Here is a 27282-nt window from a genome sequence, read left to right as displayed (position 1 = left end):
CATAGGGCCTGGGAGAACAGCCGATTTTGCCCTGACTTCTGAACAACATCAGGGTGGGGCCCAAATGGCTGTCTGGAGAATATTATTCCTGAGGGCAGGTGCTGTGCCAGATGTTTCTTGGAAAGCTGTAACCGTTAACTTGGCTGGCTTAACTCATGAAGTTTTTACAAGGAACCCAGATGATGTTTTCCATTTTTGCAGTACTTATTTTTTATCACTACTGCCACTGATGAGAGCAAGACTAGCTTGCTACTTGGCGGCAAGGTGTGCCTCTCACATGGCTCCATTAATCTGGTCATGATCAAAAGCGAGCATACTCTTTTCTTCCTTCCTTGTATTTGAGAGCTCTTAACAGCTCCTGAGCTGTTTCAAAACCTGTCCAACCCAAAGGATCTCTTTCCACGGAGTAGCATTTCCAATTTGCTTTAACCACAGAGAGAGACCTTTCTTCGGTGATTGAAGAAAAGCATTTGTATCTTTCAGTAAAGTTGGGAGATAACTGGGTTTGTAGACATAATTACTTTATCTCAGTTTCTCATGATGTATAGTTAAAAACCCACGTTTGAAGATCGGTTTCCATGTTTAGACTAAACCATACCAGATCCTTGGCTCTGTTTGAAATACATGCAGCTAGATTATGGACATTTCTAGATAAACCTAGATGTTTTCTTTTGAACGTCTCCTGTTGGAAACCAGGAGACATAATTTGATGTCCTAAGAGTCCTTCCCTCGGTTGCCATCAAGTAGCATTTTTTTCGTATTAAGATCATGACTGCACGCAAAGCAGGTAACATCGTTCTTACTTGTTTGTAATGCAAATACTATTTGACTATTAGTTAAAAACTAATATTCTGACAACTTTCTGAAGTCTGTTCTAGGACAAATGTAGCCTACAGCCCAAAGAATTTGTGTGCCTTTCTGTAAGCCATTGGATATTCTCTCTGGTATCGGCTTTGTCTGTATGAAGTCTTCCCAACCCATCAACATTCAAGAGGAAAGATTCACTTCCTGTCATTGGCTTGTTAGAACAGGGGTGACAAACTCATGTCGTTAGCATCATGTGACTCTCAGGACTTTTTCCCCCTTCACAAAACCAGACATGAGCATGGCCAGCGCATGATACCTCTGGCCCATGAGCCAGGAGTTTGACAGGCATGGGTTAGAAAGATGTTTTTAGGGCATTATTATGAGGAGAAAGAAGGTTTTTTCCTAGGCTGGAACACGGAAAGTCATATAATGATGTGCCTTTCATTTTTGTTCATCATTATCAAAAACCATAAGAACACAATTATGCTTTACTTTTAGGGAGGAATATCGGTTCTATTTAGTAAAGATCCTGAAAATATAAAAAAAGAAAAAATATATTTAAACTACATCATACATGATATAGATATAGTATTCAGCTGGGCCCCATGGACATTGAACTGGGTCAATTATTTGATTGTCTTGCATACCTTGTGCTTCTCCTTTACCATCAGTTTTAGGTTTTCATACAGAATTCTAGAGGACATCATTTTTTTATCACAATGGTCTATTGTGTGCAGCAGTAAGTAACTTAAACCATATTTTAAAAGTTTAAGGCAGTTTGTGGTCCCATATTAAGCAATCATCTCCTAAATATGTACACCATAATGTTTAAACGTTTATTAAATGACAGATTGAGGTCCATTTCTTTTTTAAAAAAGCTTTTTACATATTTTATATCACTGCTTAACCTTTTTGCATGTTCATAATCATACTGCAAGTAGTATGTAAAAATTTCATTTCCACAAGGCACAATTGAAAAAGCAGTATGACCTAAGCATGAATCCAACTTTAAATATAATGATTTAATGTCCTAAACTTTTATCCTGTTATCTACAATTTTCAAATTGTTTTGACAAAAATGTACAATCTTCTCCCAACCCATATCTGATATTCACACTAGAAATTCCATATATACAAACATATTTCTTTGAAGACAATTATACAGCTATTTACATATTATACTACATGTAATTTGTTCTTATATTAGAATACACAATACCTTAATTAAAGAAACATCTTCCTTAGAAGAACCGTTATTTTCAAAGCTAATAATGTACTTGACAGTTTTCTACACTGAAATAAAGCTTTGCATACTGCCTGCTAATTTTCTAATTTTTTTTTAAGCCATGCGCCTTCTCTGCTTGCTTACAGGAAGCAGTAATGATCCTAAAACACCAAACATGATTTACCAAAGCTCCCCTCAGCCATGAAATTCTATAGGTGGGTGTGTGCTCGGTTCCCAAGTTCACTGCCTGGTGGACAAGGGTACAATAAAACTTTAGGATGACTTCAAATGCTGTTGCAGTTTTGTTATAGCCTATCCCAGCCAGGATACCACCATGGATCATATCATTGTAGGAAAGCTCAAGATTGGTCCATGTAGCTATACGGTTCTATTATTATCTATGATTAGCTATTTTTAGGCAAACATTTCTATCTGGGGTTAGAACTCACTGTTTTCTAGTACCTTAGCTCTGGGGGCCAAAAGATCTATTTGAATACTGGGAAAACGTAGTTTTCCAAAAATGTTTGCTACAGAAGGAGGCTGCAATGCTTGGTGAAGGACCCTAAATACAAAGCAACCAGCAAAAAAAGTTTCTGCCATTCACATGACAGGCTAAGAGGGCTATTTCAGATTTTTGGCAATACATGCATGCAATAGAGCAGTTACCTCTACCGGGCACAACTCAAAACTGAGGCATATCTGATATAATTCAAGTAAGTGTAGCAAGAGGGTTAATTTTATACTTGAATGGATGATATCTTCCCCAATTCCTTTTATATCAGAGTGGACTGAGGGGGGAAATGTGATAGGAATACTCTCCAACCCCTTATTATTATGTATAATGCAGCCAGATTTAACTTACGGTACTTGCAATCCTCATGGCTGGGCAGGGCCATAACGTTCCTAAGGAACAAAAGTGAATCTTGGGCAGTTTTGATGCAGGTCTTTTCAGACCCTTCAGACTGAGGTCAACTGTTCTAGGCTGACTGTCCTGCATGTCCACACAGCACACGGAACAACTGTAGGTAAGTCATTTCAGTTGAAATTCCACATTTCCCAAATGTCTGAATTTTGATTGAGGCACTAAATAATTAGTAAAAGAACAAATGAATTCTTTTATTTAAAATCAGGTAAATATTATTCAAGTCATAACTTTGGCTGTGAGAGTAAATTCTGGTTTTCTTTAAAGTAAGGTATATGAGTTTATACTGTTCCAGAATCATTAAGCTGGAGATTTTCCTATCTCTTAAGAAAGGGCAGTGAATCAGAAGTATATGTTTTAAGAAAGCATCTTCCCCACTTTACATTCCCATTTGTAAGAAATAAATTAAATAATGCAGTAGAGTTCCTTACAGCATTTCTAATCTAAAGTCACCAATAGAATTTAGTGTTTTAATCCATTTAATTGTCTGATGCAATTCTATATGTGATTTAAATATTTAGTGCTACCAGGTTTTGGACCATCTGTCAAGGTGAACAAAACTTTGCTGTTCAAAATTGAAAGTCTAAAGATGAAACTCTCCAAGTCATGTAATTAGCGGTACTGAACTTCAAAGTCTTTCTTGAAAAGTCAACCTATTGAATACAGAATAAAAAATTTAAAAAACCAGAGGTAAAGGGTCCAGGACCTGTATCATAAAGCTAAAATCAAATGTGACCGCTACATGTTTTCAATGCCGTATGGCCTAGAATGGTCTTCATTTCCACACCCAGCATTCAGATCCATGTGCCTAATACATCATTTTTGCTGTGCCCTGGTGAGTAGGCAGGGTGCAGCAGAAGCCCACAAGATTCCTTCTCTGCCTTCAAGGCAGGATCTTCTACTTAACCCTCATCATCGAAGGCTTAATTTGTTATCAGAGAAGTAATAAAGGACGGTGTATGTGCAATGTGATCACTGAAAAGTAGCACTAGATTAATATTTCCTTCAGGTATGACATTCAGGTGACTGAAAGCAAGTTCAATGTGGTTAAATGGTTGCTGCAATTTAATCTAGGTCGGGATCTTCTCAGGAACCATAGAAGATATATAAATCCCTCAAGCACTTAAAACCTAACTATGGAATGAAAACTCCTTCAGAGTCAGCCATTTGCCTGATTTGGGAACATTTCTAGCTCAGAAAGCAGCACAAAGGCCCCAATTACGTTTGTCTTTAGGATTTCAGGTTTTTTCATTCAAGTAATCCTCAAAAACCTTGTAATTATTTTATCAGTAATTATTTGGGTTATATTAAAGATCTTTTAAATTATTTAATGAAACAAGAGCCATAAAGAGTCTTATGCAGAAAGGAAAAAACAAGACAAAATAAAAGGGGTTATATAAGCTTGTGTGGTTTAAAATTCATCATGCAAATAAAAAAGCATACTTGGTTGTAAGTACATAGTCCGCCAAACTTAAACTGCATCTGTGGGAGAGCATCTCTTGAAGTGGACTCAAGTTCACAAATAAGCTCCATGGTCTTTATAGTGTCACACAACTGAGAAAATGCAGGTCTCCTCTTCTGGGCTGTTGATTCAAGGGAAGAATTACAGCTTGCAGTTGGAGAAGCCAACTGGATTAATTCATATAGTATGTGCAGAACTGACCAACTGTAGAACTGTGAATCAATATTCTGCCCCAGCAGTTTCTGTTGTTACCTTCCAAAGAACAGGAGGAATAAGGCAAAGTATTGCTAACTCCAATCCATCCCCCAATTGCTGTGGCCACCTATTTGCAACCTCCTGGTCAAACCTCCCTTCAGGCTCCTCCTACTCTAGGTGTGCATTGAACATCTGACCCTCAGTATCCTAACCATCTGCTCCAGGAACCAGATGTGACCCTTTCAAGTGGCCTACTTGCTTTCAGTTAACTATGGCCAGAATGCAAATGAGGTCTTTCTAGAAAACAAAAGCCAGATTCTTCATTCTGGCAGCCCCCCACTCTACATAAACCTGACAGCAAAGAGATATTCTGCTGCTGAGACATTTCCTAGACTTTAGGAGAGAGGTCCTGGTAAGGCCCATAGGTACCTCTGCACACAAGGCAAGTGCGCTGGCCTTAGAGACTGGAGGCCATGAGCCATGTTAACGTACTGGGACAAAAACTCTTGGGAAAACAACAGAGATTCTTGGAAGGTCCAGGTGAAAACTTTAAAGTGCAAGGTGACTATTATATTCATTAAAGTAGTATAAAAAAGCAAGGCTACTTCACCAAAGAAACATTTAGAAATGTTCAGGCAGAGAATCTTCCTAAGATTCTTGGAAATCTAAGAATTTTTAAGGGGATGTTTTAAATCTTTTTCTCAAGAACTGGGAATATTAATCAGTCCATGTCAAGCATTTCTAGCAATACATATATGTCTACTCAGATGTAAGTCTCACTAAATTCAATATGATTTATCTTTGCTGTCAACATGTTTAAAACCATAACCTCAATGAGCAGGGAAAGAATGAACTTTGTGAAGAGTTCAGTCAGCTCACAGGCATGTAGTTATAAACCATCCTTAGAAATAATGGCCTTTAAAAAGAAAATAAAGCCTTGCAATCTACTGTCTATGGACATGCAATATACTCCGTGCAGTGTATATTTAAATGGCTAACATTTGGAAAGGGGACTTTCTCCCCGCTGGTTATGGCTACTGATAACACTGTTTCACATTAGTAAGAGACCAACTTCAGGTGGTTTATAAACAGCTGAAGCATATGATGACCATTCTCTAGAAGATGAGATTCGAGGGATCAATCTTCACAGAAGAACCAGTATTCTTGCTTTCTAAGAGTGGAGTTGGGAAGGGATAGAAAATTGCTCTCTGTCCCTGCCTGAGAGCCAAATGCCAAACATTAACTTGAACAGCCAAGAATGTCGCACCAATTCAATCTATGACAAACAGCAAGTGGAAAGATCTGCCCTGTCTTAAGGCTGCCCTGCTGCCAATTTGCAGGCAACTAATTCTCACTACACTGGACAAAACATCAAGCAAGCTGCAGCTCTCCTGCCAGATGTCATGTGTCAATAAGTGTTCATTCATAAGACTTTACGCTGAAATATATTGCTCTATATCAACTCCAAAGAAAATGGGTTGCCTTTGCTATTATCATTTTGAAATCAGCTGCACAGGAGAAACACTAACTTCCCTGTCTTATGTGGCTATCTGGCAAAGATCTGTCTCTAAAAAAGGACCAGGGTAGATTTAACACCAAACCAAACTAAAATGTGAAACAGGAGTCCTACAGTCACAACTGGTCACCGTAAAGTAGTCCTTTCCCTTCAAACTGATTCTATTTGTTTTTAATATGAATCTGTAGCTTCAATAGAGATATAACTACATTACTACCGGTAGAATGTAGTAGATGAACAATGACTAACCACAGGAACATTTCTCAAACTGGCAGATGCCTACTAAGAGTCAAATATTGTGGAGTCCTATGTTCTCCCTCTTGTGGTTAAATTCCATGAAAACTATAAGATTTACTTCTGAATAAACATGTATGTGCTTGCACTATTTGCTTGCTAAAAATATATTTCTCTTGCCAAAGAGAAATTTAGGAATTGTTTAAACTTTAAGATTTCTTGTTATTTGTAATCTGCTCAACTTATTTTGAGTTTTTTCAGAGTGGAAAAGGACAGGGTGAAAAGAGCTGATTTAATTTTGAATTAAGCAGATTGAACAGAAAGGATTATGTATCTCATCCTCCCTGATCCCTGTACTTTCATTCTGTCTTGCAGCCTCCATGGACTTTTTTTTTTTCATTATCAAAAAGCAAACTCTTGTCCAGAGATGGATTTGCCCAATTCCCATCATACATAGTTAACCCTAACCCTAAATCTAAACTTGCCTTGCACAAGGGCACAGTGGCTTTCTACCAACTCTGCAGTCTCGACCTTTGGCCACATACAAGATCTTCTCCCCCACCCACCCCCGGCCCTTTTCTTAGACCAGAGACAAACCCAGGAGACCCACAATGAACAAAACTCCAGAAAGGCTCCAGGTGGGTTCTATGATGGAGGGTGCTTACCTGCCCCCCTAATGACCAAGCAAGACTCTCTTTTCACACATGGGACAGGGGAACCTGTTTGTGGTAGGAAGCAGAAGTGGCAAGCCCAGGCCGGCCTGTCAGCGCTATGTTGGCCTCACTGTACATGGTGGCACTCACGGGCTTCCCTCCCCTGCAGCATCGACCTGTGAACTGCTTCCAAGACTCCAGCGTCTTGCCTGACCAAATCCAGACCCCAGAGGTGATGCCCACCACCAGGCACATGAAGTACTTGAGCATAAAAACAGCATAGTCAGGCTTCGGTCTGGACTTGTCCCCAGGGCAGGAGCAATTTTCAGCCGTCTCCCATTTCTCCCTGTAGTGCTGCTCGTAGATGTAGCAAGCCACCACAATGGTAGCTGGGACAGTGTAAAGAACGGTGAAGATCCCAATACGAATCATCAGCTTCTCCAGCTTGTCCGTCTTTGTGCCCCCTTGTTTAATCACATTCCGAATGCGGAAGAGGGATACAAAACCAGCCAGCAGAAACATGGTCCCGGTGAAAAGATACACCACCAGCGGAGCGAGGACAAAACCGCGCAGCTTGTCCACATTCTGATTACCCACATAGCAGATCCCAGCTACGGGGTCCCCATCGACTGAGCTCAGGGCCAAAACAGTAATGGATTTCACACTTGGAAGAAGCCAGGCTGCCATGTGAAAATACTGGGAGTAGCTAGCAATGGCTTCATTGCCCCACTTCATCCCAGCTGCCAGAAACCAGGTAAGAGACAAGATGACCCACCAGATGGAGCTTGCCATGCCAAAGAAATAGATCAGGAGGAACACCACAGTGCAGAGGGCAGGCCCTGTGGTTTCGTAGTGTATGTGGTTGTAATCTTTGTTGCAGGCCACATTAGCATGGCCCACAATCAGACGGATGATGTAGCCAATGGAGACAAAGAGATAACAGGCTGATAAAAAGATAATGGGGCGCTCGGGGTACCTGAACCGTTCCATGTCGATCAGAAAGGTGGCCACTGTGGTGAAAGTGGAGATGAAACAAAGGACGGACCACAAGCCAATCCAGAAGGTAGCAAACGTTTTTTCATCTTGGGTAAAATAGGGCTGGAAGCAAGGAATGGCGCAGTTGCGCACACGGCCCGTCTCGATCTTGTTGTAGAGCGGGTGAGTTTCTTGGGAGATGAAGACCAAGGGCTCTTTGCAGGCGCACATTCTCTTGCAGTCACTGCCAGCTAGGGGGGTGAGATTTTTGTGGATTCCTTTGGAAGAGCGGGTGGGCTTGGTAAACAAGGGGGGCAAGGTCGTGGGCTCCGTCTGGTTATGATCCATGCACAGCATCTCGGTGTCTCCTGGAACGGGCAACTTGTCGCAGTTCATCCTTTCCGGCCAGGCAAAGCCGTACTGGCGCATCAAAGGAGAGCACCCGGCTTTGGCCCTCTCACACACTGACCTGCAGGGCGGCAGAGGCTTGGCGTAGTCCAGCAGGCAGATGGGAGTGTACATGCTGCAGAGGAAAAATTTCAGATCCAGGGAGCACTGAATCTCCACCAGGGGCCAGAACTGGTGCACTTCCAGGCCAGCTTCATCTTGCGTATCGTGGTTGAACTGGTTGGGCATGTAGGTCAGGTTGTAGCCAATGCCTTTGCACATGGGCACCGTGATCTCCTGGCAGACGATGGCCTTGGACGCAGCCCCAGCAGGAACCGGAGCCTTCAGCACCAGCAGCAGGAAGCTCAGCAAGGTGTCTCTCAGGCCGGGGCGGAACCCGGCCATGGCAAGGGGCAGGGGCCGAGCCAAGCAGAGGCCACGGATCAGGCCACCCGCCTCGCCTCCTCCTGGGGCGGCTTCTGCCGCTGCCGCCGCCTTCGCTTCAACCCCTGCGGCTGATTCCAAAGCGGGAGGCGCTGGGTTCACAGGTGGCGCGGTCCTGGAGAAGGTCCAAGGCCCTCCCGGCCGGCCTTCTTTCCCCTCCCAAGGATCCCGAGCCTCCCCATGGCAAGAGCGGCGGCTGCCAATTCCGCGGACGAGGATTCGCTGCTCCGACCAGACAGGTGCGCGCGGGGGATAAGACCCGACCAAACAAAAAAGAGGCGAACTCCATACCAAGCCAGCCTTGGAGGGGGGCCCGCGCCTTCGCTCTCCGCTCGGAAGTTCAGCGCAGAGAGCAAGGCTGGGTTCACTCAGCGGAGCGGGAAAAGTTTCGACTGAACTTCGCCCTCGGCGGAATATTCAAAGTCCTTCTTTGGGAAAGATCCCGCGCGGCGGAGAGCGCGCTCGGCTCGGGCCCGACCGAGGGCAGGAAGGGCAGCCGGCGCGCGTCCTTCTCCTTTCGGCTCCTTTCGCGTTCCCGACGGGAAAATTGGTCAGCGGGCCCTCGCGCCGAGTGGCGCGCCCTTGAGCCGGTTGGCCGGCCACGCCGCGGAAGCGGGGGCGCGGACTCCCCAGGCTTCTGGCGCGCCCCGAGTTCAACCCCGAAGGGTTCCTGTCACCTCCCGGGTCCGGCGACGAGCTCCGTGAAGGCGGAAATCCCTGAGAGTCCCCAACTCGCGGTCGGTGCCTCCCGCTCGCCTCAGCGCCCGGAGCCCGCGAAGCGCCACCGCAGGCGACTGCAGCTCCCAGCCGGAGCCACCTGCGCTCTAATGCCCGGCCCGCGAGACCGCCTCCCGGATCCGCCCACCAGAGCTGGAGAGCAGCCCGGGGCCGCCCCCTCGCCTTCCCCAAGGGAGGAAGTTGTAGCCTAGGAAGCCCCCCGGGGAGGACGGTGCGTCGAAGGCTTCCTAGGCCGGCGGGGGCAGAAGGAACTTTTGGAATTCGCAGCCACTGGAGATTTTTGAGAGGCTCCGGTTGTGATTAACCATGTTGATAGCAAGCGAGTCCGTTCCTGCTACTGGTCGCCACAATGAAGCCTCCACGTGCAGTGCCCCTCAGCTGCCGGAGACTCGAGTTGAGCTGTCCTCCCACGACTGGAGGCCGAAGTCTTTTGCGAATGCCGGCCGGCCGGTTAGGTTAATTGAACCAAACGGTGATTGGGATATTATAGTTTATTTTTATCTTTTAAGTGGAATGTGGGAATGTGTGGCCCAATTAAGAACCCAATTATTTGACCCCTATGACAATCATTAAGTGCTGTACCTCATGATTCGTGGCCAATAAAAAATTCTATTATCTATTCTATTAAATGTCATCACGGGATGTTATTACAGCACTCTGTTCCTCCAAATAGTCAGCTCAAGGTTCATTGTCCTGTTCCTCCCTGAAATGGTCCTGGGCAGCGGGATGCAGTTTCCCATTGGGTGAGCCTGGAAGTTCTTCAGCCATCCAGGGATTGCCCTATGGCTTTATTTCATTCCCCTTAGAGAGTCCCTTAAACCTCCTTACAGCTTCAGATGTTCCCAGTTAATGATGTGAAGTCTGAACTTTCGAGTCTTCGGATAGGGGCGGCATACAAATTGAATAAATATTATTATTATTATTATTATTATTATCATTATTATTATTATATGTTGCCCTGAATCCATTGGTCACCTGTCCCACTGAATTAAAAGGAATTGAAGAAGCAACCATACTTTCTCTCGCTTCCCTTTTTAAAAGTTTGCCTGTAATTTCAGATCATCTGCTAAATGTATGTACCTTTTATATTCTGATTTAAAGAATGTTTATCTCCTCTCCAGTGTACAGTTGGCTTTGTCCATATGCTGGAAACCCTGGAATAAGTCTGAGATTAATTGAAACATTCAAAATGTGAACATTCAGATAGCAAGCCAAGCCAATTGGTAATAGTGCTGTTGTAGGGATTATTTGCTCACTTACAAATTTCCATCCAGCATCTTCTAAATGAGTTGATATCCAGTGAGAATTGTAGGTTAGCATATCTGGTGCACTGCATTGGCATGCAGTGCACCAGATATGCTAACCTACAATTGGGAGGATGCCATGTGAACAGATATGCATTCATGAGTGTACCTATATGCAGGGGTGGGCTACTGCCCAGATTGGGGGGGGGGAACGCAGTGGGGTAGTGAAAATGGAGCTCCATTCCAGACCACCCAGTTTGCACTGAAAGATGTTGAAAGAAATTACAGGGCATCCTGCATAAGCCACGGACACAGTGTGGTAGTAAAAATTTTGGTAGCCCTTTTGGTAGCCTATATGTGTATATATGTGTGTGTGTGTGTTATTACACATATAATTTTAGGGTTGTCTGTATGTTTTAGTACCTTTGTTGACTCTTGACAAAAGTAAGATTGTTGTAAGATTATATTAGAATTTGGACTTTTGGTTTCTAGCTTGAAATCACATCTCCAAACTGGCTCTCTTATCATTTCACTACTTTTCTCTACTTCTTATGTTATAAATGCAACAAAATAGGCCATGGACAGTTGGGATCACCTACTAGACTGCCAGTTTCCCCCTACATGTTATCTAAAAATAGCACTGATTAAAGTGGTCACCCTGCCCATTCCTGATCAGGGTGCTGAATTCAAGAGAACTAGGAGTATATAACTGTGCAAAAAAAATATATCTGGATTTATGATCATTGGCTCCTTCAGTCCAAGTTTCCTAAATATTTAGTGAAACACATGTCTACTTTTTAAAGACAATTGATCCAAAATAGGAACTGAGGTCTGCCTTCTGTTTCTTATATTACCCATTGAGCTCCTGTTGGCACCAGTTCTCAGATTTTATTTTGCATGCACCTGAAGCTCATTCTTTTCTTTATGCCCTTTGTGAATCTCAACTCATTCTTTTGGTTTCCTGAAACCATCTATGCAAATCTAGTTTACCATTATGTGTATTTTTTTCATTGTCAGTTTTTTTTAATCATTTTTTTCCTGCAGCTTGCCAGTTGAAATCTAGCACTTTCCTTAAGGAACCAGAGGGTAAAGTAAGGTAAAATAAAGGTAAGGCACAATAGGCACAGGTGCACCAGAGGGGGGAAAGAACATAAACCATAGTGGGACTCCTCCTTTATTAGTGAATTAAAAGCACGCATGTTTTTGAGGCAAGATGGTAAACAAGAGTCACTCAGAGAGAGATGGGTAGTATCTAAGTTTGATAAATAAGTTACAGACAGAATATTCTAACAGCACTGAACTATCTTTCCTTAAGGCATATAATTAACAGAATTCAGAGCTGCAGTACAGATTGCTCAATCTTGAATTGTACACACATTGTGGATGGCTTACTGAGTTCCTGAGTCTTCTCACTCGTCATATAAAGTTATTTATTGACGCGGGCTTAAAAGTCCTTCGCCCTGCAGCAGTGAACATTAGTGGTAGGATAGTAGAAAAGAGTAAACATTCTGCACCACTACTGACACCAAAGCAGTAACTTCAGTAAAAAAGTATCAGAGATGTGGTGCACCCATATGTCCCCTCGTGAGATTTTGCTTCGTGCGCATGTGCAGGAGCAAAATCTCGCTGGGATGCTTGTGTGCACCCACAGAAGCAAAACTGCATGCGCAGCTCAATTTTTGCTACACCATCCTTACCTGTACTGGTAGCAACCTGATACTGTTCTCTAGTCTTCACAATATATTAATACAGCTAATACAGTAAGCACCGATATAAATAAATATATCCAGTATAGTCTTCCTGAATGTCAGGTTTGAGAGTCTAAGTAATGATTTTCAGAACACCCAGATGTGTAGAGTAATTGTAAATAATTTACTCATCCTGCAATCCTATATCTATTCAAAAATAATAAGCCTATTTGAGAAGCATGTATTTTACACAACATAAGACAAGTAAATGTGTCATGAAAGGAAAGGGGAAAGTTCAGAGAGAGACAGCCAGAAAATGAATGATAAAATTTAAGACAAAGTAAAAACATATATGGCAAATGTTGAGGTTCTCTAGGCAGGGAGCTTAAGCCTTTCATTTCTCAAAATTTTATAGACTTAACAGGCTTTTAAATACTCTCCCATATGGGCTAGAAACTTGTGGCTTACAACCAAAGAGATTCTTAGACAATAAAGCAGGGGTCCCCAAACATTTTACACAGGGGGCCAGTTCACTGTCCCTCGGACTGCTGGAGGGCCGGACTATAAAAAAAACTATGAACAAATCCCTATACACACTGCACATACCTTGTTTTAAAGTAAAAAACAAAATGGGAACGTACTATTTAGAGGGAGGGAAAAAGTCTGAAATTCATATATGTTTATGTTTTGTTTTTAATTTTCTTTTGTTGACATCTGATTGGCTATACAAGGTTTCCTTGGCTTATGAAAAATGTATAAAGAAAGAAGGAAGCACTTTGGCATAATGGTTAATAAGTTAGAAATATAATTAGTGTTGCACTTTTTGAAGGAACATTAAGGAAGAAATTTAATTAAAAGAAAATGAATGTAACTGGATGACAAAATTAGAAAAAAAAACTTTGCAACTTTTTTGATGATTGATATTAGTTACTAACAAAATACCGCATTTTATTCATGGAAAATTAGATGGTACACTGTGTTGTTTGAATGTATGTTGAGAGAAAAATTTAAAAAAATTACAACCCCACCCCAAAAAAAACAGTCCTTCCTTCCTCTGTCCCTCCATTCATTTCATTCTTCCTTCCTTCCTTCCTTCCTTGTTCCCTCCATTTATCCTTCTTTCCTTCCTTCCTTCCTTCCCTCCTTCATTCCTCTCCACTTCTCCTTCCCTCCCTCTCTTTCCCTTTCTTTCTTTCTCTCTCTCTTTTCCCTGTGCTCTTGTCACTCACTGGTGGGCCGGATAAATGGCCTCAGTGGGCCGCATGTGGCCCACAGGCCGTAGTTTGGGGACCCCTGCAATAAAGCAACCACATGCTATGTTGTTTCTGAATTAACTAGGGTAAATATTTATAGTTCCTTGAGTGGAGAAACTGTTAGCAAAATGCTACTCTTGGAGTTACCATCAAGTTTATTTTATTGTACTTAACTTGAGCAATAGGGAATTAATATTCAAAAACATCTTGTGGTCTGCACTCAATATTACATATACCAGTACAGTAATACTGTACACTATACTGCACATTAGGGGTGCAACACAGGCTGATTTACATCCCCCAACTTGAGTGCCTTGGAGATGTGATTTTTTTTCAGAAGTCTAATGAAAACATCAAAACTACGGTATTTTATTGATTTCATTTTATTTAGTGGATACCTTTGACCTTTATTTCCTCACTAATTCCTAATATCTTCTACTTTTAATCCATTAATTATATTTTTTTAAATTCAGTTAAACTTAACTCTTGGCTGCAATCTGAAAGTGGTAAGCTTTTTCACATTTTTTATTATTTTTTTATTTCCCAGGTTAACCTACAGACCCATGCTTTCCTGGTGGCTTCCCAGCCTAGCATTAACCATGTCTATCTCCATTTAGCTTTCAGGATAAGTCAAAGTTGGCCCATTGCTGCCATCTGCTATATTTGTCTAAACAAAATGTCTCTTTCTTTACGAGGCACTTCTGTATACAGCAGAGAGAATGAGTCTGTGACCTACTTCAGGCCATGGAGTTAAAAGTATCAGAAATGTTTGGAGCTTGACCTTTCTGCACACTAAGGGATAAGCAGCTCCTCTAAACAAAATTGATGATGCACAAATCACAATTTCAGCAACTTCATGGTTTACTAAAGATATTGTTGGTGCGGGAATTTTTATCTGAAAACTGTAGGATTTAAGTTTTGAAAGAAAATAAATATGAAACTACTGTATATCCATACCATTTTCCAGAAAGCTACATGAATATGATTTGATTCCAGGAAACCTTTTTTTCCCCAGTTAGGAATTAGAGTCTACTTAATACAGTGAAATGTGTAATAAGAAATTTTCAGATTTTTAAATTACTGAAATTTAGTCATTATCATCAGATTAAAGAGATGCTTTATGGAAAATTGAAAGTCTTCCTTATACTTTTTGACAAACCTGTGTTTCAAGGTGGCATTGTGATCCCACACACTATCAGAGTCTTGAACTTTTCTCCTGAACTTTTGGATTATCAGATTTCAATTATTTTAAAATGTTGACAGTATGTGTACATGCATGTATGTTTGATTAAGCACAGTTTCTCTAACAATGTAAACTGACATCTCATTTGAGAAACAGCAGTGATAAATTATGCTGGGTCAAAGGAAGCCACCCAGTATTGTTGAGGAAATATCTCAGTTATAGACTCAGAATTGGTGAACTACATAAGGACACATGAATAACTTCTCCCATTTCTCACCATATTTATTCAACAGAACTTAAATGGGTCCTTCAAACCAATTAGGGCTCATTGTGTTCGAAGCTGTTGTGTATTTTAGAACATTTTTAATGCAACAAGCTTTATTTGCTTAAAACAAAGTGATATTCATTCAAGAGGTTCTCTATAGTAGGGTTGGGCAGACTTTGAAAATGCTTCAGAAAAAGTGCTTTCGGCTTCACACAAGCATAGCCTCTTTGCCATTCATGAAAGCAGCCGGGTGCCCCGGCCCTTCTCCAGGTTTTGGAAGAAACCAATTAAAAAATTGAGATGCTGCTGCTTTTAAGGAGTCAATTTTAAAAAAATAATGCAACTCTTATAGCAGATTAACACCCACCACACAAGCACATTTACTCTTGGGCAGGAATACTCATCTCTCAAGAGCCTTGGTGCTATGGTGGTTGGAATGCAGTATTGCAGGCTAACTCTGTCTACTAACTGCAGTTCGATCCTGACTGGCTCAAAGTTGACTCAGCATTCCCTCCTTCCAAAGTCAGTAAAATGAGGACCCAGATTGTTGGGGACAATATGTTTTTTCTCTGTAAACTGCTTGGAGGGGGCTGTAGAGCACTATGAATGATATATGTCTTAAATGCTATTGCTACGTGCTATCTTCTTACATAATCATATACCCTGTTTCCCGTAAAATAAGACATCCCCCCAATAATAAGCCCAATCAGGCTTTTAAGTGCATGGCAATAAGGCCAAGCGCTTATTTCAGAGTTCAAAAAAATATAAGATACAGTCTATTTTGGGGGGGGGAACACGGGATATGACTAATATTACAAAACTCTTGTGGTATATATGTCCCCAAAACATGTACCTCAAGGGGTCCTGATTTAGGGTTTCTGTAGCTGTATATTTTCTGATTGCATTTGGTGCCTTCTTTACAAGTCCATTGTTTTTTGTTTACTTATCTGAGGTATTAAATGTAGTTTTTTTTAAATTGCCATATGCCATAAACCATACACTGAAAGGAATTGGCAATTGTGGAAAGAGTTTTCTGAGTGACAGAATAGAAGTTATTTATTTTATTATGTATTTTATTTATTAGATTTGTATGCCGCCCCTCTCAGTAGACTCTGCCTTCCTCAGGGACGGTTTCCCCCTCCCCAAATACTGTACCCCCAATCTGGTTTACAAAACTCAAATGAATTTGGTGGGAGGGAAAAAGCGGGTTTGCTTCCGCTCTGAAATCAGTGGGTTTTAAAAGGCAGATACCATTTTACGTTATTAATCAAAGCAGCCTTTTTCTTCAGTCCACACACCGCGGCCGAAAACAGCAGAGTTGGCGAATGATTCCTGAAACAAGGGAAGGGTCGACTTGATCGCAATGTATTTGAAAACCCTCCTTGTGCAATTGACCACACATTTCGAGAACACGCATCCCCACTTTTACCTGTATGCCTGCCCGTGTTTAACAGAGCGCAGCCGGGCGCGCCACGGGACGGAGAACGAGGAGCGTCTGCCGCGCCTCCCCCACTCCGCCTTTCTATCCGCGAAGGGAGGAAAAGTTGGGACGAGCAGCTAAAGGGGCACAATGTCTTTTGCGCAGTTAGCCCACTAATTACTATTAAGCTCTAGTTCCCCTTTGTATTCCAATGGGGAGTCTTCAATGAGACGCTGCCTCTTTGGGTCTTTCATGAGGTAGGCCTAACTCTTGAATAGCAGACTCTCCCCCGCCCTTCTTTGCCCCCTCTTAGCGGTTTCTCTCTCCCCCCCTCCCGCCCCAGCTTGGCTCCGTTTTCTTCAGATGCTCCCCCCCCCCCCCGCACCGCTCTCTTTACTTTTCTGGTAGCATTTTTGTTTTGTCCGTGTTGTGTAAAGCCCTAAATGAATCTTGACTGCCCCCACGGCCGACTGGAGAAGCACAAAAGCGCTCTGCTCCCCAGCTCCCTGCTCCATTGTGCGCCCTAATTGGCGGTGACAATCGTGCTACTGGGGTGGGGGCTGGGGGACCTGTTCCTTTCTAATCAGCGAATTTTTTAAAATATATTTTTTTTAAAAAACGGAGAGAAAGAGCGCGCAAAGCTTGGGTTTGGAGGGGCGGTTGGAGAGCAAGAAAAGAAGTGGCCGTTTGCAAGCCCCGAAGTCATTTTGTTTGGGTGAGGTGATTTCCAGGGAAGCACTCTCCCAAGTCCTAAAGTTGGGGGGGGGGGCAAATGGGGAGGGAGGGCTGAGGAAACTCCCCGGCTTCCCCTCTCGAAAGCTCCGACGGTGAGAAAAGCCCGTTTTCAAAATCCTCCCAAGGGAGAGGCGGCGACGGCAGCCCCAGACAAAGACATCACCGCGGCGCGCGCTACCTTACAGACGTCGCTGGAGCCGCCAGGCAGAATCCCGCCCTTCGCGCCAAGTTTGTTTTGTGACTCAGAAGAGGGAAAGGCTGCCGTGTGTAAGGGCTGCGGGCAGGGCGACCGTTTGGGTTGCTTCTCACGTGACCCCTTTGACACGCGGTGCATAGGATCGCCCGCTGGAGCCTAGGGAAGAGCCTCTTAATATCGGTTCCCTAAGCTTGGCAACTTTAAGACTTGTGGACTTCAATTCCCACAATTCTCCACCCAGCTATTCTGGCTGGAGAATTGTGGGAGTTGAAGTCCACAAGTCTTAAAGTTGCCAAGTTTGAAGACTCCTACCAAGGTTTGCGCTTCATACTCGCAAAGAGGCGATTCCATTCGGTCCCTGAAGCAGCGAACCCCGACTTGTCCAAACTCAGTTTCCCAAAGCAACTCTTGCCAATTATGGGAAAGTATATTATTTAGGCCCTTAATTTGACATTAAAACGAACCGGGTGTAGATGGCCTGAAATCATGGTCCAATATTTGATAATTGCTTTAAAATGTTCTTTTAAACGTTCAAGGGCACGCCTAAATAAATTCACAACGTGAAAACATGGATCATACTTTCACACTATTTACTCACAATGTCAAGAGCACCTTACTTGGGAAGTCTATTCTGGATAATTGTCATTTACTTGTCTGGCATTTTGGGGGGAAAACCAAGAGAAGGTGTCAATATTTACTTTCTGCTTTGGACAAATACGATGATTTTGAAATCTCAGCATGATATTTACTGCCTTGGCAAATCTTAATCCTGCTATTTTCTGCACGTTTTCTGTGAAATTCTTCCAAAGATTTCGCTAATCATCTTTAAAACATGCAGTAGATACAATCTTCACAGTGGATGTTCAATTTGTAACACCTTATGCGTCTGAATGTTCTAAAGGTGTATATCTCCTCACACCCACATCTATCCATTTACATCTTAAGATGGGCCACGAAACCAGAACACTAAATTGCGCTCGCCGCCGTGGTTCGTAAGTTCTTGCAGGACTAGCGCGATTTTGCTGCTGCATGTGTGGAGGTAGCAAAATTGCGTGTGTGTTTCGGCGAGTTTTTACCTGCGTCTCCGTGCGTGATTTTGCTACCTCCACAGGTGCAGCAGCAAAATTGCGCTGGTCCCGCAAGAACTTACGAGCTGCGGTGGCGAGTGTAATTTAGCTTTCCGGCTCATAGCCCACTGCTGAGCATGCCCATTACTATACTGAGGATAGATACAGCTGCCTTTTAACTTATGAGTACAATTGGGACTATAAATTTTGTTGCTAAGCAAGGCAGTTGTTAAGTGAATCATGCATAATTTTACAGACCTTTTTTGCCATGGTGGTTAAGTGAATCACATGGTTATTAAGCAAACTGGACCTCCGTCATTAAACTTTGCATCTTGGAAGCCGGCAAATGATGATCCCATGACTCCACTGCAACTGTTGTGAAATGTGTGTCAGTTGCCAAGCCCCTCAGTTTTGATCATGTGACTGTGGGGATGCTGGACTGGTCATGAGTCACTTTTTTCAGTTGTAACCCAATGGTTGCTAAACAAATCATTCTAAATCAAGTACTACCTGTATTACAATACTGTTTTAGGCCTTACAGCCATTTGCAGTCTATCGTAGCACAGTCATGCCCTGACAATCCCAGTCTTTTCCTATGGCTGCACAAACTCAATTTGCCTTGCAACCGTTGAGTGAGACAGGCTTAAGTTGTTGTGGGGGGTAATGGTTTTGAAGGAGCAGTTTCCAAGCTACTACCATCACCCCACAGCTTCCAGGTATGCCAAATATGCAGTACTTTATCACCAAGAGCATGGAGGTGAGGTGAGGTCAGGTGAACTGTGTAGAATATTGAGAAACAGAGGCACTCCCTTTCCCTCTGGTCTCTAACCATCTCCACTGTTGCTAGCTCTCACCCTTGCCTGACTTCTCCCTTAGCACTTTGTTTCTTAAGTTCCTTGCATAGTTTTCCTCACTGTCCTCTTGATTTTGATGCCATCTCTCCCCAGGCATCTAGCAAGAAAGAAGAGAGGAAATATTAGCACGGTTCTGCTTTAGCAGTACTCTGAAATAGAATCAGGGGTATCTTTATCTTTGGATACAGCAGGCAGCCCTGCTTTTCTGCGCTGCACTATCCAGAAAATAATGGGAATTGTGGGGGAGGGACTGAACTTTTGTGGCTTATTTTCCAATTCTCTCAAATCTTTCAGTTTCAACCACTCCAGCTCCACCCTAGGTACACATGGTCTGTGGCGTGGTCTGTCTTCCTTTCCTTTGGAAGGAAGGGTGAAGCCCTTTCCCAAACCTCTTGGGCAACGTCTGGTCCTGTGTTCCTCCCATTGATTTATTTCTTATTACTTTGACATGGTGGATGTCTCAATAAGTGTGTGAAGAGGGGCGATCAGAACAGTCCAGGCAAATTCAGGCAGAGAACTGCAATTGCACCCAAATGAGACTGTTGAGGTTTTGCCCCAGTGCCTGGACATTATGCATGTTTGGATGGCGACAAACATCTCCAATTCAATCCTACCAAGACCAATTGTGTTTGGACCACCTATTCCATCTTTGACGGGATAACACTTTTCTATTCGTGGTGCATAATTTCGGGCTCTTCCTGAAGTCACAATGCCTGCTTGATGAGCAGGTACAGTAACAGCTGTGGTCTGGTGCACTAATTGTGCCTTCATCTGGTGCACTAGTTGTGCTCTTTCCTAGATCAGGGTGGCTTTTAGACTGTCACTCGTGTCCTGATCACCTCATGGCTAGACTACTGCAATGTGTTCTACATGGGGCTGCCCTTAAAAGTCATCTGAAAGCGCAACTGTTTCAGAATGCAGTGGTGCAGGCAGTGAGGGGGATGCCTCAGTATGCCCATATAACACTTCTGCTTCATCAGCTGCACTAGTTGCTAGTTTGCTTCCGGTGCAATTTAAGAAATATGTTTACTACATATAATACCCTATATGGCATATGGCTTGGTTACCAGAGAGATCATCAGTATCCCATAGTATCTGCCCAGCCAATCTGATCTGGCAGGTTTGGGACCATCTAGGTTTCTTCAATCAAACAGTATCATGAGGACCCAGATTGTGGGGCAATATGCTGGCTCTGTTAAAAAGTGCTATTGCTAACATGTTGTAAGCCGCCCTGAGTCTAAGGAGAAGGGCGGCATAAAAATCGAATAAATAAATAAATATATTGGGACCACAGAAATATGCCTTCTTAGTAGAAGAAGGAATGTGGTTCCTACTCAAGATTCAAAGGCCTAACTCTCCATCCAAATCTTCAGCAAGCTGATTGAAGCCATTTTTTATTCTTTTTATTTGTTCCATCTTTTTATTGTTTGTTTTAAACATTTTATAAACCACCCAGAATCATTTGAATTTAGGCTGTATATAAATTCAATCAATCAATCTGCAGTTCCTGAATTAGAAAAAAATAATCTTGCCTGTAATAAATCATAAATGGTTTAATGATGGAGACAAGCTGCTGATCACCAAATGAGCTAGATAGACCTTACTAGAAAAATATTATATGCACTGTAATATTTTTCTTGTAGGGTCTATCTTGATGAGTCTGGATAGTCTCTGCTACACATTTTTAATGCTTGGGTTTATGTAAATACTTTTGCATGACGTTAATTAAAGCACAGAGATTTCTTTTAGAATCACATTTGGGGTTTGCAAGTCAAACAATCAATGCAGCAAGACCCAGCAATTAAAGGAATTATTTGAGAGTCTGTAAATTCCTTTTTAATTACAGATGCACCAGGATACCACTTCTGAGAATCATGATATTCTTACAAGCATAACACAAATACTAGGATAGATTCATTATCAGTTTTAAAGAGAGCTCAGTTTTTCTAGGAAGTTAAGTGGGTCAACCCTGGTTAGTATTTGAACAGGGAGCCATCCATAAAATTCCAGGGCTAGATTGAGTGCTCAAAACAACTTCTGAAAAAAAAAGGCAATGACAAATCATTCCTCTGACATTGCCAAGAAAACTGCATTGGTGCAGCCAGGAGTCAAGCTGCCCCCCTCCCTCTCTCCACTCAACCCCCAGCCTCAAACAGAACAAGTTGTTTTGTTGGCTTGAAATAGGAACCATCAGTCTTGTTCCAATCCTTGGAAAAAATGAATGCAAGGGTTTTCCTTTGTTGTCTCTGTAGCACTGGGGAAGCCAAGGCAATGCGCTTCCCCAAACAGATATCTAGCTGCCATAATTCATGATCTTTGATATATTCTTGTTAAAAGCCATCTCTCTTGACTATCAGTATAGTTTGCAGTAATCCTGAGTTCCATTACATATTACAAGTAGCACTAACTGCAGCCAGTAATACTTGCTGCAAGCATAATTCCTATTGTTCAATAATAGGGGAGTAATTCAAAAGGTTGCAACAGAAAAGGTGTGTCTGGATAAAACAGCTAAGCACATGGCTATCATGCATAGCTCATTATGTTTCAGTCAAACATTAACATGCTTCCTATGATCAAGCACCATTTCTTCATGTGGTTTCGATATAAAAGACAGTAGTGAATTCAGAACCCTCTTAGACACTTTCAAAAAAGGAAGTGTTTTAGAATAGAAATATTCAGTTACTTAATACTTAGGGCTTTTTAAAAAAATCAGCAAATATAAGCAGTCCCCCCTGCCCCCCCCCCCCAAAAGGCTGATCCAGCCAGGCAATTTGTCAAAATCAGACTTCATTTTCCTTTCAATAAGATGAAAGGACCCACAAATCCCCCACCCCCAAGCTCTTGATAAATACATTTTCTCTGGGTGTAAGTTAATCCACTCGTGGTAAATACAGTCTTGCATGCTCGTGTGAGCTTGCACACAGAAAGTTTATTTTTTAAAAAAATATATGTTTATTGGATACATACATTAAAAACAAGGTACAGAAAAATAAAGGGAATATATATAATGTACATTCTAGCAGTTATAGTTTACTTATATAGTACGCGTGAGTGGGGAAGGAGAAAGGAAGAAAGGGAAAGGGATTTAGAGAGAAGGGAAAGAAATACAAGAGGAGGAAGGATAGACAAATGGAGCAAAAAAAAGAGTAGTAAGAAGAGTGTGGAGGGCCAACGTTAGAGCTGGGGCTTCCATGTTTTGCAGCCTGTGGTTTAAGCATATAGGTGGTATAGATTTTCCTGAAGTTTTATCCATATGTATTTGACGTAGTTGCTAGTACCAACACTTATAAGTGGTTTAAGGGTTTGTTCAGTTATTTTTTAGTTCAAAATTTGTGTCGATCGATGTTTACAGTTTATAGTTTCAATTTGATATTATGATTCATGTCGTAGTTTACTGGTTTTACACGTTATTTTAGTTGGATTTTTTTCTTGATGAATAATTTTTAAGTAATTTCTTTTTTTTAACCAATGGTACCATTTGTCCCATACGTTGTAGAAATCTGTCTCATCCTTATTTTGCAGTTCCATTGTTAGCTTAGACATTTCTGCACATTCCATTATTTTAATCAAAAGAGATAAAACGGTTGGGTTTTTTTCCTGTTTCCAGGCACCTGCCACCGGCTAGACTTGCAAAAATGTATCCAAACTTATCACCACTATGTTGGAAGTGCAGGGAAAAACCAGGCACATATTACCACATCTGGTGGACATGTGAAACCACCCAAGAATATTGGTATAAAATCAAAACTATACTAGAACAAATCACCTCCCAGACCATCCATGCAAAACCCGAACTATTTTTATTAGGAATCATAAGACAAAATTTTAATAAAGAAAACAGATATATTATAACTTGGACACAGAAAGTTAACACTATTTTGCTTCAGCGCTAGATTCTACCCACACCACCCCTTCCATCCCCTCTAAACTACAAAGTCTAACTAAGAAGCAAAAAGCAGCAACAGAGACTGCTTTGGACTCAAGGAGAATGAGGGACCTGCTTTCTCCACTGGTTTCCAGATAAGGAACCTCACCTTTGTGGACAAAGGAGATGGGCTGATTGCTAAGGTACTTTCCCCCTTTCCTCCACTCTCTGATTTACATACAGGAAGGGATGAAAACCTTTTTCTTCTTGTTATTTAGTGGCTCTTGCATTGTCTATCACTACAACTTTGGTGTATTCAGGCTAGCTCTGAAGAAGGAGGTTCAAGCCAGTCTGTCCCAGCCTGGGGCATGGAAATTGATTCAGAATTACATTTTTCTGCCTCAGGATCTAAGCTTAAACCGAATCTGATTCATACCCTGTTACGCTGGGTTTACCCAGCTCAGCCTTGCTGTGGTCTTTAAGTGGGGAAGATCCTACTTTTAATATTATCTTTTGGATGACTATCAGGTAGTCTACAGATGAGGTTTGCAAAGTAATTTATAACCATGTTGAAGCAAAAACAAAAACCCAGCACCCTTTGGCCAGAAACGGATAAAATGTGGGGTGGAGACCCCAGCAATGGGATCCAGTATACAGTAGTTGCCACAATAAGGAAAGGTAAGAGTTGCAGTTCAACAGCATTGGGAAATCAGAGTGTGGTTCACATTTACAGAATTATCCATTTGGGAAAGTAAGAGGCAGCAGACAATGGCGGAAAGTTGCATTTTTAAAAATCAGTTAAAAACAGGGCACTTGGCAAATCTTTTAGGTTTTTGAAAACCTCAGTTGTTGCAATAATCTCCACAGCAATCAATTCCATTACAGTAATGACAACTGTGATGGGATTTTATTAGAAGACAGAACAAAACCAGGATTTCCTTTCAGGTCAATCAGTACTCATCAAGTGGTAGGAATTTTGGATTGTACCAATTGGGAGTTGCATAAACACCCCTGCCCCTCTACATTCCCCAGTCCCTTGATGATAACTCTCAAAGGGAATCCTTACATTAACCTCCTGTATTTAAACATATTCCTACTCAATGTGGGGGATTCATTTCCATTTACTAAATCAAGCAACAAATTCCCATCACTATAGCTTGAATTTCTAAGTTTTCAAGAAGCACATTTTTAGACATTCCGCAGAGGACATAGCTACCAAAAAGCAACATGGACCCACCGGTTGACACCTACATTGTAATTTGAAATAAAAGCTTCAGACTTGATGCTGCCTATTTTTTTCTTAAAAATAAAAGGCAGGGAGAAAGGAGACACATTCAGATTTGCAGAATTCCCATACTGTAACCCTATAACAAAAGTAGCATTAGCATTTATAACTTTTGGTTTCCTAATCTGATTTACCTCAAAAGTTGATAGCTCGACCCAATTCAATAGCTAGAAAATAAGGCCTCATAATAATCAGAATACAGCTGGAAGGACCTTGGAGGTTTTATAGTCCAACCCATTGCTCAAGCACCCCTATACCAGGGGTGTCAAACTCGTGATGACATCATCACGTGACATAGCACAACTTCCCTAAACTAGGTGTGGGTGCGGCCAGTGGGTGAGTTTGACACTCTCGCCCCAGAGGTGGGTTCCTCCTGGTTCGCACCAGTTCTATAGTACCGGTAGCAAACAGCTGGTGATATAATGGTTCAGGTTCTGTCGGTGCAGGTCCATAGATGCAGCCATATTTTGTTTTTTGAATTTTTTGAGAGGAATTTTTTTTTTTGCCATTTTCTTTGTTCTTATGTGCATGTGCTGCTTATTTTTGGCTTTTTTGGGAGGGATATTTTTTCAATTTTTGGCAATTTTTTGCCCTTTGAAACAAGTCCCCTTGCAATTCTCCCAGGGACCAGTTACCTCCAGCTTCTGAATCCCACTTCCAACCCCCGGCCACTGCTGTCTCCTCCCACCTCTCCCTCCCTCCTCACTCGTGGCTCTGTTAGGAATGAGGCCCCGTGTTTTGGCAACTGGGACGATCCAAGCACAGCATCTCCTTTTTCCTCCTCCCGAACTTTCGCCCTTTTCCCTCCGAGTTAAGGATGCTCTCAATGCATTGCCTGGAATCTGATCGAGACAGCAAAGGCGCAGGGGTTGCCGGGAAGCCTGGTAGCACGTTTACGAAATGGCTGGTCCAGGAGGACTGATGTGCTGCCTATCAGGCCTTCCCGGGAGAAAGCCCAGCTTTCAATGCCTATGACTATAGGCAAGAATAACAGGGCAATTTAGGAGTGGAGCCAAGTCTGTCTTCTGCCCCTATGAAAATCATACCCCACCCCACCCACTCCAGTTAAATTTCTTTCAAATTTCTGCAGAAAAATTGTCAACATATGCATAATAAAACAGAAAGTCTGATTAAAGATTTGAAGAATATGTGCTTTAAAGAAATCTCCTTAGTCTTCCTTCTTAGTATTACCTGAGGAGGCTTTTCTTGGGAAATTTAGTCACCTTATAGAAGTAAACTGACTACTTCCATAGCACCTCATGCAAAAAAAAGTGGATTCTGAAAAATCCAGGAATATCTGCTACTAATATGTTTTATTAATAATACAAAAACACAGAAGATCATACAATCATATATGACTACTTGTAATTTCCTATTCACTTTAATTTCTGTAATCTTAGAAAGCAGAATTCATTTTTATTGTTAGAACACATAAAAAGATCTGTGCTACTTGTTATCAAAATCCCAGTGGAAGTGAGGACCTCGTTAATCCTGATGCTGGTAGGCAGAGGCAGAATTCTTATTTTCTTGTTTTCCTCCCCCAAAATTAAGGTGTGTCTTATATTCTGGTGTGTCTTATACACAAAAAAATATGGTAGGTAAAAATCAATAGGTAAAAATCAATCATTAATCAATAATGAAGATCTTGACAGGAAGCTGGACTTAAAGGAAAAAAATAAAACAAATATGACAGTATAATTTTCTAGGATTAGAACAATTCACAGGTGTTCAGTTCATTGTCTTGTACTTTAACATATCTCTGTGCCTTTAAAATATGAAAAATGTAAGTTCCAGCATGGATTCATTTTATTTTGAAACAGGTTTTGGAACAGGACTGCTTAAGCATGCAAACAATTATGAAGCAGACATCGGAATGACTGAAATCTGAAAAGTTTTCTCTAATAGAATATAAGATTCCTTTTATGATAGTGCTAGCATCATTTTTGAAAAGGAGACTGAATAATTATTCTATAGCCTTAAGACATAATGAAATCTTCTGTGTGGAATGGTATTGTAAATAATTTGGATGTAAGTTTGCAAATTTGATCAGGATGGTATACCTTTCAAGACTGGGAACCTTTGGATATGGTGTACGGTTTCTTTTTTCTTTAAGTCAGTGTTGACTTCTGGCAACTGCAATTTTCTTGGCAAAGTTTTTCAGAAGTGATCTGCTCTTACCTCCTGAGAGTTTGTGGCTGTCCCAAAGGTGACCAGCTGGCTTCATGGATAAGATGGGACGAGAGCTCCCCTCTCCCAGTCTCTAACCTGATGCCTTCACTATTACATCAAACTAGCTATTTTGATTTTGTACCTCAAGCAATTTCCCATATTTACAATATCTGGTTTTAAGTAAACGACATGAGGGGAACACTAGAGTAGTGACATGAGGGGAATATAGAGTAAACTATTTTCTACATATACTTATTTCTACATATACCAACAATGAAGGAATATTCTTCATTAAAATAAAACTTTTAAAAAGACCATTTACTGTTCATTAAGACACAACATCAATACCAGTGTTTAGCTAATGAATAATTTAGGGCACATATTTCCCCAATAATTGTATCAAGTAATAACCACCTTAACATATTGTGCAACAGGTATCCTTTCATAAGTGAAATATATTTGAAAAAAACCACCTTTAAAAATTATCCTATGAATTCAGC

General features: G+C 41.7%; 1 protein-coding gene across 1 annotated transcript; it reads right to left on the bottom strand.

The window, feature by feature from the left end:
• Window positions 1-1622: 1622 nt before the first annotated feature.
• FZD5 (frizzled class receptor 5) lies at window positions 1623-9234 on the bottom strand. Its single transcript, XM_070731960.1, has 2 exons — window positions 7027-9234; window positions 1623-4537 (listed from the first exon to the last, which is right to left on the bottom strand). Exon 1 carries the CDS (start codon window positions 8779-8781, stop codon window positions 7060-7062), a length of 1722 nt encoding a protein of 573 aa, XP_070588061.1. The 5' UTR covers window positions 8782-9234; the 3' UTR covers window positions 1623-4537; window positions 7027-7059.
• Between the last annotated feature and the right edge of the window lie 18048 nt (window positions 9235-27282).

The sequence above is a fragment of the Erythrolamprus reginae genome, chromosome 1 (genome assembly GCF_031021105.1).
Source record: "Erythrolamprus reginae isolate rEryReg1 chromosome 1, rEryReg1.hap1, whole genome shotgun sequence".
Taxonomy (NCBI): Eukaryota; Metazoa; Chordata; class Lepidosauria; order Squamata; family Dipsadidae; genus Erythrolamprus; species Erythrolamprus reginae.
Note: the sequence above shows the minus strand (reverse complement) of the source record. Positions and strands in the feature narration are given on the sequence as shown.